General features: G+C 42.2%; 1 protein-coding gene across 1 annotated transcript in view; it reads left to right on the top strand.

Annotated features, from left to right (window-relative positions):
* The window catches only part of NAA16 (N-alpha-acetyltransferase 16, NatA auxiliary subunit), a 587644-nt gene that overhangs the window by 68582 nt on the left and 505513 nt on the right, over positions 1 to 13549 (top strand). The window contains exon 5 of the mRNA XM_078657379.1: positions 8187 to 8321. Within this exon, the coding sequence (XP_078513505.1) occupies positions 8187 to 8321 (135 nt within the window). The remainder of the gene's footprint in view (positions 1 to 8186; positions 8322 to 13549) is intronic.

Genomic DNA, 13549 nt, shown 5'->3' with positions numbered 1-13549 from the left:
GTCGGCGGAGGTTGAGCCTGGTCGATCTTTTTGCATGAAGCCTGATTGGTCCCGGTGCATTAAGTTACTAATCACTTTTAACGTTTCAATGTTTAGGAGGGAGATCGGATGGTAGGACCTGCATTGCATTGCCGGCTTGCCTGGTTCCCGAATCACTGCTATTGTGGCGCTGCGGAGGTCTAGCAGAAGGGCACCCATCTTCTTAGCTTCACTGAACATCCTGAGCAAAAATGGGCGTAAAATTCTGGCGTTTAGATTTTTAAAAAAAACAAAGATTCAGTTTGTGTGCCATTATGGCCTGTAACTTTCCCCGTCTTTAAGTTCCAGTGGCAGCCAGTACCTCTGATAAGCCCACATCCTCTTCTAGGGTCTGTCGGTGTCCCCACAACAGGGTTGGGATTGATACCTCTTCCAGGTAGTTTTCTGTTTGAGTGGTGTCAGTTAAAGACTGAGCCTTGTAAAGGCAGTGTACTATTTTGCAAACGCGTTTACAATTTCCTGAGACAGGAAACACCATCTTCTCCTATGATCACAGTCACCCACCAGACCTCTGCTACTCTTCTACCTAACCAAGCAAACACTTGCCCTGCTTTAGCCCTAGTATCGTGTAGATGATTTTGCGTGGATGAGATCACAGCTCTGGCTTCTTGATGTGCCTGTGTGTGATATTCCCTGTGGATTATCAAGATCTTGCACAGAATGGTGGGATATGAGTGTGCTCCAGATCTGCCCTCCGACTCCAAGTGTCTGTTTCAGTTTCTCCAAGTCCTGCACCTCCTTTATCTTTCTGTGGGATATGATATTCTGTGCCCAGTCTGAGTACTACGTTATAAGCCTCCCGGAGCGGATGTTACAGAGTCTTTGTTCTCATTAAAATACAGTTCTGTGTGTACTCTGATTTCCCTGGCCACCATTTCATTTGTCAGTTCCCAGGCGTTTAAGCTCCAGGTCTGGGTCTCCCTACTCATCTGGGCCCCGTACGCCAACCAAAGCGGGGAGGGGTAAGACAGACCTGGCCAAGTATTCAGCTCTTTCTAACCCTCTCACTTTGCCAGCTGGTGCGAAGATGTAGACTAGTCTATAGAACACCCTTTGAGTTCCAGAATAATAGAAGTACATAGATCAGTGGGGTGAAGTCAGCACCAAAGGTCAGAGAGCGCCATACTTTGTGCAAAGCCTGTCAGAACTGTCTCCTTATGAGGTCCCCTTATCGGGCTAGGGCGTCTAGAGTCGGATCCCTAATGTCAAAGTTGCCCCAAATAATGTGAACGTAGGAGCTGGCCTCCAACAGTACCCCTGCATCTAGGGTTGGCTTTTGGAGTCTCAGGGGAGCATACATACTGACCAGGGTAACATCCCTCGGTCTCCCTTTGCTGCCATGTGGGTCCCATTTGAGTCATCCCATATTTCCTCTATGCGGAAAGGGGGTGTTTTCCGGACTAGGATGACTCCTCTGTGGGATCCTGTGGTGAAACCTGCAAGCACTGTTGTATATGCCCCTCTTCCCAGGAAACTGCAGTGAGAGCCTTGTAAATCAGTCTCCTGCAGGATGACCACATCCGGATTGTGTCTTTTATTATAGCTATCTCTTGACCTTGTTACAGAGTCCATTTACATTCCACAACAGTATGGAGTACCTCCCGTCACCTTGCTCACCTGGGCCCGGCATCAACATTACATGGTAAAATCTGGCCTTTCCACGGCGGACCCCACGTCTATTCCCGCATATGTAATGAATGTGTCCCACTTGTAGCAACAACTTACCCCATCTGGTTTCCCACCCCTCCCAAACTCCCTCCAGCACATTTCCCCAAATTGCCAACCATGTCTTGGGTCAAGCAGCAAGGGCATGGTACAAAATTGACACAAACAAGGTCCGCTGTCTTAATCTGTGTATTTTTCTGCCTGTTTATCCCCCTTCTATTTTATATATTTCACATGTTTTATTTGTTTCAAGTGCACATTTCTCATTTGCATAAGTATATTTCATTTGGTGGCATTTGCACATGTACTTAAAACATTTATTTTATTGCAGTTTGATAGTGTATCAAGTATTCCCATGTATGTATTTACATGGTTTATACCGTTTTATAGAATTACGGGTGGCTGTAGCAAGATTAAACTCCGTTAATTCTTGCATTTGAAAATAATTCAATGTGAGGCCTGCACTTTCGCCAGAGGGTTTAGAAAACCTAATCCTTAGCCATAGTTTGCATAGAATACCAAAAATCGCTACTGTGGTGGTGATTTGTAGAAAACCTCAACACGGTTTTCTCATTTTATCCGACAACAGCCTGGACTTACTTGGCCACCAAGGCATCCGTGGAAGATTGGGGGTGCTGATAAATATAAGCACTCCGTGAGAGGCCAAAGACTCCAATTCTCTAGCATTGGTATTTTTCGTTAGGAGAGTAGAGAACCCTTAACTTCCACCTTGTGGTTCAAGATTGGGTTGTTTAAAATCGGGTTGATGTTCTACTAAACCAACACTGTCAGGCCTGTACTGTACTGTATTGTATTGTATTGTAATTGCATTTGTATAGCGCTTCCTACCCCTGACGAGGCATCAAAGAGCTTTATCGGCGAGTAGCACGCTACTCCTCGACTCATAAAGGATTAGTGGAGAAGTAGTATAGTGAAATATGAAAGTAATTTGAGTGTTGGATATGCTAGTCAGTTATTTAAATTGAGAAGTATAGTGGAGGGATAGAAGAGGGAAAAGGTTTGCATTTATATAGCGCTTGCTACCCCTGATAAGGTGTTGAAGCGTTTTTTGATGAGTAGCACGCTACTGTGGAACCCAAACCGGATTAGTGGTAATTAGTATAGGGAAATATGCAATTAATTTAAGTGGTGGACATGTTAGTCTGTTAGTTGGATTGAAAAGGAATAGTGGAGGGATAAAAGAGGAAAGGGTCTAGAGTTGTTTTTTGTTTTTGGAGTTTATATCCGTAGGAGGGGGTTTGGGGTGAGTAACAGAAAGGTGGAGGGGAGTTAGTATAGGGAAAAATGAAATTAATTTCAATGGTGGACATTTTATTCTATTTTTTGGATTGAAAATTAGTAGTGCAGGGATAGAAAAGGGAAAGGTCTAGATGACAGCCAATATGGATTCAACATATAAAATGCTTGTGGACAGGGTTGAAAATATGAATCACTAAGTCGATTTGACACACCAAATACATGCCCTCTTTAAAACCAATAAATCTTTTTGTTTCCATTCTTGAGTTTTTCAAGAACTCATCTAGATGGTGCCAGCTTCTGTCAGCCATTGAGAAAATGAATAAACCACAGTCTTTTCCTGTCCATTGGTTCTCTTAGGTCAACATTAAGAGAACCCCCTCAATGTGGAAGGGTGAGACGGGATCAAAGATTTGGTGGCAGAAGTTGTGTTTAAAGAGAAAAGGGGGTTTACTCTGTTTAAGAGGTTGGGGAGAAAGTTTAATGATGTAAATAAAGAAGGGCTTCCAGGAGGGTGTGTGAAGGCAGGTTTGCTGCAATCGAAACCAGCATTGGCATAGCCAATATGTCTTGCCTTTGGGGCCTTATAAGTGTTTTGCCAGAGCTATTGGCTTTGTTAATGTGTTTAAGCTATGTTTTCGATTACTTATGACTGCTTGTTTAGCAGAAATTTTTTCAATAGTTAGTGGTTATAAGTGCTCCTAGAGCTTTGGGCCCCAGTGTCACTACACCTGCTGCATCATCTTAATAAAGCCTCTTTCAACTGCAAGGGAACTACAATTTGACTTCCCTTTTAGAAGTAAAATGTAGCAAAATTAGGTGTTTAGAGGAGTTCTGACAACTTTATTGCCGGGTGCCATTGCACCTGCTGCACCATTCAAATATATATAAAAACAAATGTGATTATTACCCTGTTTAACACTACACAATTTATTAACCTGAGAAAGATGAAAGGTGGAGATGGCCCACCAAATGTTGAGCTTGCTTTCTGAATGAGGGAGAAAGAGGAAGGGACATGCCATTAAAAGAGAGGGAAAGAAAAACTAGAGTATGTTTCAATAGAGAATTCTAGAATTTGCAAGAATTAGTAATAATCAGCAGAGGCAAAAGACACCAAAAATAACATTCTGAAGTCTGAACTTGATCTTGACAATCACTGAACTTTTCAACGCTCAGGATCCCTTTCAGGGCCTGTGAATACATGATTGCTGAAAACATATTTTAATCAAGGATGCCCCGCATTTCTACACTCAATGTGGAGAATCTCATTACACACACAATGATTTAGCACTCACTGTAGGTGCACCTGAGGAATTGCATACCTGGCGCTGAGTGATTGCAGTCTGCAACAGACGGTGCTTAGCAGTCTACGCAGAACTCGTCTGATTTTAGGAGGGCATGGTCAATTGCAAAAGATTTGTTATTCTTCTGCAAAACGAGAAAGGGCTGCTGCGGAGCTGACACAAAGAAGGCATGCACTGCTCGGACTTTGGACTGCGCTGGCTTGTATTTAATTTTGTCCTTTGTTGTTCAAATTCATTCTTTTGAGCATAATAAAAGTGGCAGCCGAATGATGTGCCACCGCCCCAGTGTAACCTACCTCCTTTACAACTCGGCTTTAAAGAAAAGCTTCACCGAGGCTTGGTAAAGGTTTGCACAACACACAAAGACAAATAACATACCGCAACGGAGCTCGAAGTGGAGCGACTGAAAGTAATAGGCAAGGCACGAAAGTGAAAACGGCCACGAGACAGGCAAATGGAAACAAGCACGGCCACGCTAATTAGAAACAGATGGCCCCTGTGCGCCGCTGCTCGCTCCCGGAAGGTGGATGCCGTGGGAGTCAACATTTTGAGAAAAAGGTTGGACATGTACCAGCTCTAGGCCAATTGCTTGCTTTCTTTTCTGAAAGACAAACGTAAAGGCCAATACAATTACTGCAAAATAAAAGCCACACACACGAGTTTCAGAAAAGTGGAGACTGATTCCAAGAGGTCATCTCCTAGAGCAGCGCATGTGTGCTGCGCTAGGCTTGACCTAAAAACGGAGAGTGGCATCAGGGAACAGAAGGTATTTGTTTTGGCACTCAAGAGAGTAGAACAATCTTGGCCATAAACACCCTTGAAAGACAGAAACAGGCAGACTACATAAAAACGCAAGAGGGACAACATTCACAACGCAAGTTCTGTTTCAACTTCGTATAAGAAGACAAACATTTGAAAAACCAGTATCAAGTTTTTACAGATTCAACATTATATATAATAAATATAAAAATATAGAAAGTAATGTGTGCATTGATTTTATTTTGTATAATGGAAGTAAGAATCTGCTTCCAAGCAAAGACAACAAATAATACACGTGAATAAATTGCATTGAGCAATTCCACACAAATGTGTGCAAAAAATCTACCTGATGTATTCCAGACTGACATCTAACATTACTCCATAGTGATGTAAAGATTACTATCACTGTGCAAGAAACGTTGCAGAAGCACGGGGATCCTGTAGTGGCAGGACAAAATACCATTTTTTATTTTAATCACCTATCCAGCAGATTGTTTGACCGGGAGTGGAATTAGTTTTCTTATTGTCATTACGTTTTTTAATTAAACCACACGTTTTTCTAGGAATGTTTCTTTTTTGGTCACTTTTACCTGACATGGGTGACAGAAGCCAGCTGCTTATACTGAGACTCTTTATTTTGTGGCTTTAGAAGTAGAAATGTTAGTTCCTCCTGAAGTCGATTTGATTATTTGCCGGATTGTGCATAATTTACAATGTCGTACATTATTGTTGTCCTGGGCAAAGGTTTTAGTTTCTACCTCCAAGGTAAGCAGGGGTCTCATCCAGGTTGCTTAAGTATTGCATATAATCCTCCTGGGGGTTATTTTAATGCTTTTTATTGCTATTTAACTGTTCGTGATGACTGATTCAAGCATGGGAAAATCTGAAAGATAGCATAGTTGAAGAATTGGAGTTGCAGGTTGGTAATTCATTTTGTTTGTCTTAAGAGGACGACTTTTGACAAGCTGTCGACCCAGCACAACTCCCAGAAACTCACCTTGCCCCACCAGTGAAAATGTATTCAATGGTCCTTGAGGTGCTTTACAGTTAGAGGCATCATGACACCAAACCCAGCATTTTCTCAGTCTCTGAAAAACCGTGGTGGTACAACCCAATTGGCCATGGCATTGATACTGGGCAGTCCGATTTTAAAGCAGGCTAGCATGCAGGACGGTATCTAGTGAGTATGTTACATTTACAACACACAATTTTCAACTACTTACTTTTAAAATTCTTTTTTTGCATCACATATTCATTTACAATGCTTGCATTTACTTTCTAAATCTGCATTGTAAAAGTAAGTCTTTGCAAATGATTTACATTAGTTAAGTTTCAAATTAACTTCACACAAGGCTCAACTTCAAGCTTTCAAACGTTCTATTTTAGCAATTTATTGATCCTTTAAGCCGAGAAACAATAGATGGCTCTGTCTAATTATAGTGAAATTGCTGTTTCTAAACGCAACAATCGATTATTCAAATAGAACGTTGAAATGCTTGACGACTACCATCGTGGAATGTTTATTTGAAACTTCAGTATTGACATTTCACCGCTGTCCCGTGAAACCACCAGGATTGGCTTGGTTTTGAACAGCACGTTTCAAGTAATGTGCGTGCTCTGATGCAGAGCTTGAATGCCCCAGAATTGCTAACCATAACATTAATTACATAAATAAACCTGCACAATGTTTTTTAATGTTATCTAGTTTAAAATACATTTGCACTGCAGATGTGTTGTAAATGTATTTAGGTACATGTAAATAACACATTTAAATATATTGCTTTTGCTTTCATCATCATGACTGATAACTATCCTAGATATTCTAGGTATTTCCACTTACCCTTCGGATTCAGTACCCGCAAGGATTTAACCAGACAGGCAGACTAGTTCTGGAATCATCTACATCAAACAAGTCCTAAAATGGCTTCGCTGTTTGAGTGGTAGAATGAAGGATGAAATTAGTTCCTTTTTCCTTAGTCATTAATCTGTAAAGTCCGAGGACTGAGCCCACACACCTTGTTCCATCACCTTTTCTCTTATATTCGCTTATAATAATACCACCATTGGCATATAGATGGCTGCCCACTATATGTGTGAATTAAAGGCACCAAAGACTCTTCCAACATCAAAAAGCACTGTCTAGTAGGAGCCTGCCTCAACCTCATCTCATCTTATCTCTGTCCTTCTCCCGCACTGTAAACTGCACAGCCCTATGAGGCACAAAATCAGACATATTTATTATTCAATTTACTTCCCTAACCAAAGTCTGGAGACTTAGCAACTGCCTTGAATAATTTTCCTGTGACTCACAATGCCAGCTCAGACTTGTATAGCATTACCTCCTGGTTCATTCTAGCTGTGGACTAAGGTTCGGGTAATTCCTGTGGAAACAAGCTTAAAGGTACACTAAGTGAATGTTCTAAACCTGGCCTCCTGGACATATCCTTTTCCAAACAGCAGAAGATCCAAAACTCCACATCCAAACTCTTGCCCAGAGATCGACTCTACCAGTCCATCAAAACTACAATATAGACACTGTTCTGGCTCACAGTAGGTAATAGGATACCATTTAAAGTGCTTCATGTGGTGCACGCAACCTTTTGGGAACCAGGCTCTTCTGCCGGATAGCAGCACGATGGCTCAGTAAGATAAGTGTCCCTGATGACCTCTTCTGTGTTCTGCAGGTCACAAGATTGAATCCTGGCAAGGTCACCTCAGCTTTCCATCCTTGATAAATTGGGTAGCAATAATGCCTGTTATTTATAGCACTTAGAAATAGCAAACATGTATTATTGTTAATGAAAAACCAAGTTCTATAACTAGGAAACCCAAGCACCAACATACGAATAGACACAAAAGCTACAACTCTGGTCCAGCAATAACCCCAGGCTAAATGTCCCCACCTTTTATGGCAAGCAAAGACCACAAGTTCCTCGCCAACCGCAGTAAAGCTTTGGAATGCTCTTTGAGACCATAAGCAACACAGGAAGCATATATGCATTCAGCATTTGTGTGGAAACGCATCTTTTCCAACCAGGCAGTTGTCTGACAATTTATTGAGTTTGCTTGTACCGATAATCAAATTTTGTCAGTGTGTGCTTTAAAAATTTTCAGACCATCAATGTGTGTTTAATTTTACATATCTCTGTAAATTTATTACAGGAAACGAGATATCAGCTTCTTCAGTTGCGTCCAACTCAACGAGCTTCATGGATTGGCTATGCCATTGCATATCATTTACTGAAAGATTATGATATGGCCTTGAAATTACTGGAAGAATTTAGAAAAACACAGCAGGTAGGATATTTTTTACAAAAGCTAAACATTTTTAAGTGCATTCCTTACTTGCTGATGTAACGTACATTGATTCTGATGTCCATTGTTGACAAAGTTTGTATCCAGTGGTTCACTCATTAAGAACTATTAGCTTTGCTTATATGAGATCTAGAACTTTGTTGTGATGCCTTTTTAATAATGCCTACAGACAGCTAAACTGTCTGTTGACGAAAGACCTATTGTGGACCATATCAAAGAGTTACAATAGGCTTGGTGTCAGCCCATTGCTTACCATTGGTTGCTTTCAGGTCACTCATTTGTTTACTTCTTATTCTATGACTTTCGTTCCACTTTTTGTGTTTGTCCCTCTCTTGGAGCATAGCTTCCCAGGTCAACCTTTACCCGTTCACTGTTCACATTCAGGGAACTACTTTTTATTTTTCATTCAGCACTCCATGAGTGTACATGTGTCATCTTGCTCTGTCTCTTGTGTTCTGCCTCCTCCTCTCGAAAGCATTCATTCCGCGCTCAGTGTTGCCCCCCACCCCTCCCAGCCTGTCTGTGAAAAGTCAGCAACAGGTATATTGTTTCCAGGTTAAACTAAGAGCGGACTTTATGGTTTGTTTTTGTCATTTCTTGTATTCTACATATTCCATGGCACACAAACATTTTTATGGTGCTGGAGGAGTGGATGGCTGCTGCACTTAGTTGGTGTTTGAGGTTAGTTTATGTGCATTTGTATAGTACACAACTTGAGCAGCAGGGTATCTGGTGCTGAAACTGGAGCTGTATGAGCTAGGTGAAGAGATAAGGTGGTCGTGCCTTCTCCTACATCGCTCCTAAAGCCTGAAAAAGCCACCTCTGCACATCAGAGCCCCTTCCTCAGTTTCCTCTGGAATAAAAAAACTGAGGAAGTGGCTCTGATGTACAGGAGCGAGTCTTTGCAGGCTTTAGGAGCGACGTAGGAGAAGGCACGACAACTGTATCCGGTTTTGGGTATGCTGGCGGGGGTGTGGGGTTGGCGAGTAGAAGTCTGGCTGATCGGGGGTGTTTGGTAGGTTTGTGGAAGTTATACGGCTGTTGATGTATGTAGGGCCAGTGTTGTGTAAGACTTTGTGTGTGGAGTTTGAAAAGTGACTTGTTTGTGAATTTTGAAACAGTGACGATCTTTGAGGGTGAGTCTACCTGCTGAGTTTTTTATGGCGTGGAGTCTTCCGCTAAGTTGAACGTTTCTTCCATCATAGAGTGCACTGCTGTAGCTCAGCTTGCTGGTGATGGTTCTGCGAATGTTGGTGGGGAGCCATTTGAAGATCTTTTTGAGCATCTTGACTGTGTGGAAGCAGCAGTGAGGGACCGTGCTCACTTGGCTGGTCATAGTGAGTTGGTTGTTTATTGCTATTCCAGGGTTCTTTGTCGAAAGAGGTGTTGGTCAGAGTTTGGCAGGCCACCAGCAGCAGGACCAATGGTAAGAATGTGTATTTAAAATGACTGAAAAGGAGCTGTCTTCCCTTGGAGGTCGATACAACTACTCCCAGGGCTATTGCAGACAACCAAATGGCTGCAGATTTGTTTTAGTTCAGAGTTATGTGAAAAGTAAATTAGGCCTTGGCAAGTTTTCTTTGAAATTCTGACATTTCCCTTTTTTAAATATTTCTGTTTAGTTTCCCGAGTGAAAAGTATTTGAAAATTAAACTGTAACACTTATAAAGAATGATCATATTGAAATCCATTTACCTTTTTGCAATACCTTAAGATTTGTTTGCTGTTTTTCCCAGTGTTGTGAAATGTTTTTTATTTTTACTGTTTTTTCTAAACATTGCTTTGCAAGCAAGTTCTAGCCAAGCCAGTTGTGTGGCACTCTCAATACAAACGGGAGACCTACTAGCTTTCCCAATGCTTATTTAAACGTATACTCTGGACATCTGAAGAGCCTGTTCTTCTTTTTTTTTTTTTTTTCTGCCCTGCCAAAACAAGTTCTCAGCAAATCCTTCTTTATTAAGTTATTAATCTGTGGTTGTTCAAGTGAAGACTGTCCCTGACATCAAATCGCCCACTGCACCCTAATTTGTTTTACCACATGTTTTGCTTTTAAACTGTGTGGTATGAAACCTATTTCAAGGCATAACTGCTGCCTCATTTGTTGTGTTGGGTTTCTCTCACCACTTAAAATCATAAACCCCAATGCCAGTCCCATTAAAATACTAAGCATTTCTTGTATATTTCTGCTCCTCACACCATAAGTGCTTAGAGAAAACTTTAGTCCGTCTGCCTACATTCTAGAAATTAAGATGACCTATTGACACTCAGCTGGCCTTAATTCTTGTCTGACTAAAGTGGCAAGCCCCTCACTAGTTTAACGTCTGGCTATTATCCATAGCATAAACTGCATTCTCTCTCCCCTGCTGGGCAATGGGTACTGCTGCTCCAGGTTTCTTCCATTTCTGACAAGTGGATGATTCCGAACCACAAAGGTGACTTTGTTCCACCATGTCCCATTAACATAGCTTCAGCTATCATGGCTACCCATACTTGCTCTAGAGAAGCCCCCCCTTGCAGAAACCTGGTCAATCCACACTTCCGAATACGCACGCAGTCTTTCCCGCTGCTTGTGCTGTTATTTTTTTCTTGCAGTACTGCTCCCTTTGGTGTTCTGGTGAAGGATGATGGTTGAACTGCATCAACCAGTGCTGTGCACATTTTGGGTGTGAGAAAGATTTTTACTTTGCTGCTGCTCATGTTGTTTAAGTTCTGGCTGTTTGAGAAGTTGCTCCCTACTTCTCTTTGCGTGAAAGCTTACTGTGTGTTGTGTTTCTCAGGGCAGTTGCTGTTGTTGGATCGTCTATGTAGCTGACAAAAAATAGATGAGGGAGAGTAGCACTCCTCTTGAATATCCTACATTTTGTATGTGTGCACATCTGTGCATTTTCTCCTCATGAAGCTTGACTGACTTCTGTCTGTGCTGCAACTTTTCTTGGCGTGATGGACGTTTGGATTTCTGTTAGTAGTTGGCGCAAAGCCCAATCAGATGAGAAATGGCTAAGCCTCTCTACCTTCTTTAATCGGAGTTGGCCTAATAAACTCCCATTCAGCTGCAAACTCCATCTTTGAGTTCTAGGACCTAATGGATGAAAAATCACAGCAGAAGAGAGCTGGTCGGATCTCATACTTATACACCAGCTGTCATTATACCTTCCTAGCCGGGCATAGTGGGAGTTAAGAATCTATAAACCATTCATTGTTTGTCAATAGCTGGGACTGCCTAATCCGCCTAGTATTGACATAAAAACAGTCTTACACATTCTCAAACACATGCACAATACCATTAACAACAATGCATACGTTGACTTCATCAATACTTTGTGGTTTCTTTAGTTGGAGTCGAGGCAGGATGGTACTAGACCATTCACGTTTTGTATTGTAGCAGTCTCAACACAGAGGTGGATGGCACAATCCATCTGTTTTTCCCCCCCTAAAGTGGGTTTTGGTGAGTGTGGCCAAGATGGTGGAGTAGAACACTACTTACTTCACTCCAGCTTGCCGACCTAAAACTTTTGCACTCCCCCTTGAGCGCTCATGTTTTCAAGCGCAAATTTGCTTCTTCATTCGGTAATGAGCCAGGTGGGCTTGCCGGAGAAGGGGATCGCGTGGATTGTTGCTGGATGAAGAGACAAGTGGACCAGGAGCACCTCAATGAGAAAGCAAAGATGACTGTGCCATTGGCTCCAGCATCCTGAGCAGAGGTGTACAAGATCTGCATTGGAGCGTGCTTGTGATAGACAGACGAAACCTGACCAGGGCACCCTTGTATGTAACAGGCTGGGGGCAGAAGATAATGCTGGTTGGGGTGGTTCGGCACAATCTGATAGGAGATGGCCAAGCACCACCTGAGATCAAACCCACTGGGCAGAAAGAACCCCTGGGCCATAGCTCCACAAAAAAATGGCATTGTGCTTCATCCGGGGACCTGCTGCAAGACCCCTGTGAAACCACAAGGCCATAAGCAACAAAAGGGGACTATAGAGGAACCAGAGGATCTGATCGAAAGAGACCACTCATGCACCCTCCGCAGCCCAGGGAGAGGAACAAGCAAAAGAGGAGTAGTAAAGTGCTCCCATCCCATATTGATGGTCAGAAGTCGACCCAGTGAGTTGTGCAGCCGCTGCTCACATAACAGTTGAAATGGGGGAGTAGAGGTGGGGGGGGGGTTGGGTTGGGTATTTCTCTAAATTGGGCTCACTGGTTACTATGGAGTGAAGGAGTTACATGGGGCGCCTAAGGTAATCAGAAGAGGCTACAGATATAAGCGTTCATAAACTACCTCAACTCCAGTATGCTGGAACAAACATTTGAGAGCTTCAGAAAGCACAGAGACGCATAAAGCAGACAAATATGTTTTAGCAGGAGGGTTGCTATTAAAAAGCAGACACGTAGTGGAGGTCCTCTGGATGGAGTGGCACCTGACTGCTTGTAAAGCACTTTTACCCTATAATGGCAAATCATTAAGTTCAAACATTGTATGCAAACACTGTTGATACAGTTAAAGGAGTAGTACACGGACACAGTTGCGGCTGCTGGGAAGGCTAATGATGATGGGACTAAAAGATGCATGTGAACTAGAGGCATTGGCAGATAGCAGATGTTCTCACACCCACACTGGTTATATACAGATAGGACCTTTTATGTAGGGGACACATTTTTTTGGTTCAGTTCTGAAACTGAATCAGGACACACCGTTCGAAGGATAAAGAAAAGAGACTGAGATTTTGACGCCAACATGGGCATGAAATGGATGTACGGAAGATAGATGCCATTGAACAAACAATAGGTACTCCATGTGCACGAACCAAGGTCATAACTGAACCAAATAGACTTTTCCTCTACATGAAAGATCCGATCTGTATATAACAAGTGCAGGTGTGAGAACATTTGAAAAGCCCTGAGAAGTCTCTGGTAAGAGACAAAACGCATTGACTGTATTTGATGGCTAACGTATGATAAGAGGCATATCAATAAAGGACTCTGAAGAAAGCTTTTAAACAAATTTGAATGGAGTCTGTGCATTATTTGACTCTTGTCATTTGGAATGTACAATTATTTTCTTAAAAGAATAGATCGAGAGTGCTGATCACCTTTGTTAAAATAGCTAGAGGATGTATATCTTATATGGAGGATTAGGAGGCTGATCCTCCAGATCAGAGCACAACCTGTTAATATTGTATCCATTTTAGTAGTAAGTGTGGTGATACTGG

The sequence above is a fragment of the Lissotriton helveticus genome, chromosome 8 (genome assembly GCF_964261635.1).
Source record: "Lissotriton helveticus chromosome 8, aLisHel1.1, whole genome shotgun sequence".
Lineage (NCBI taxonomy): Eukaryota > Metazoa > Chordata > Amphibia > Caudata > Salamandridae > Lissotriton > Lissotriton helveticus.
Note: the sequence above shows the minus strand (reverse complement) of the source record. Positions and strands in the feature narration are given on the sequence as shown.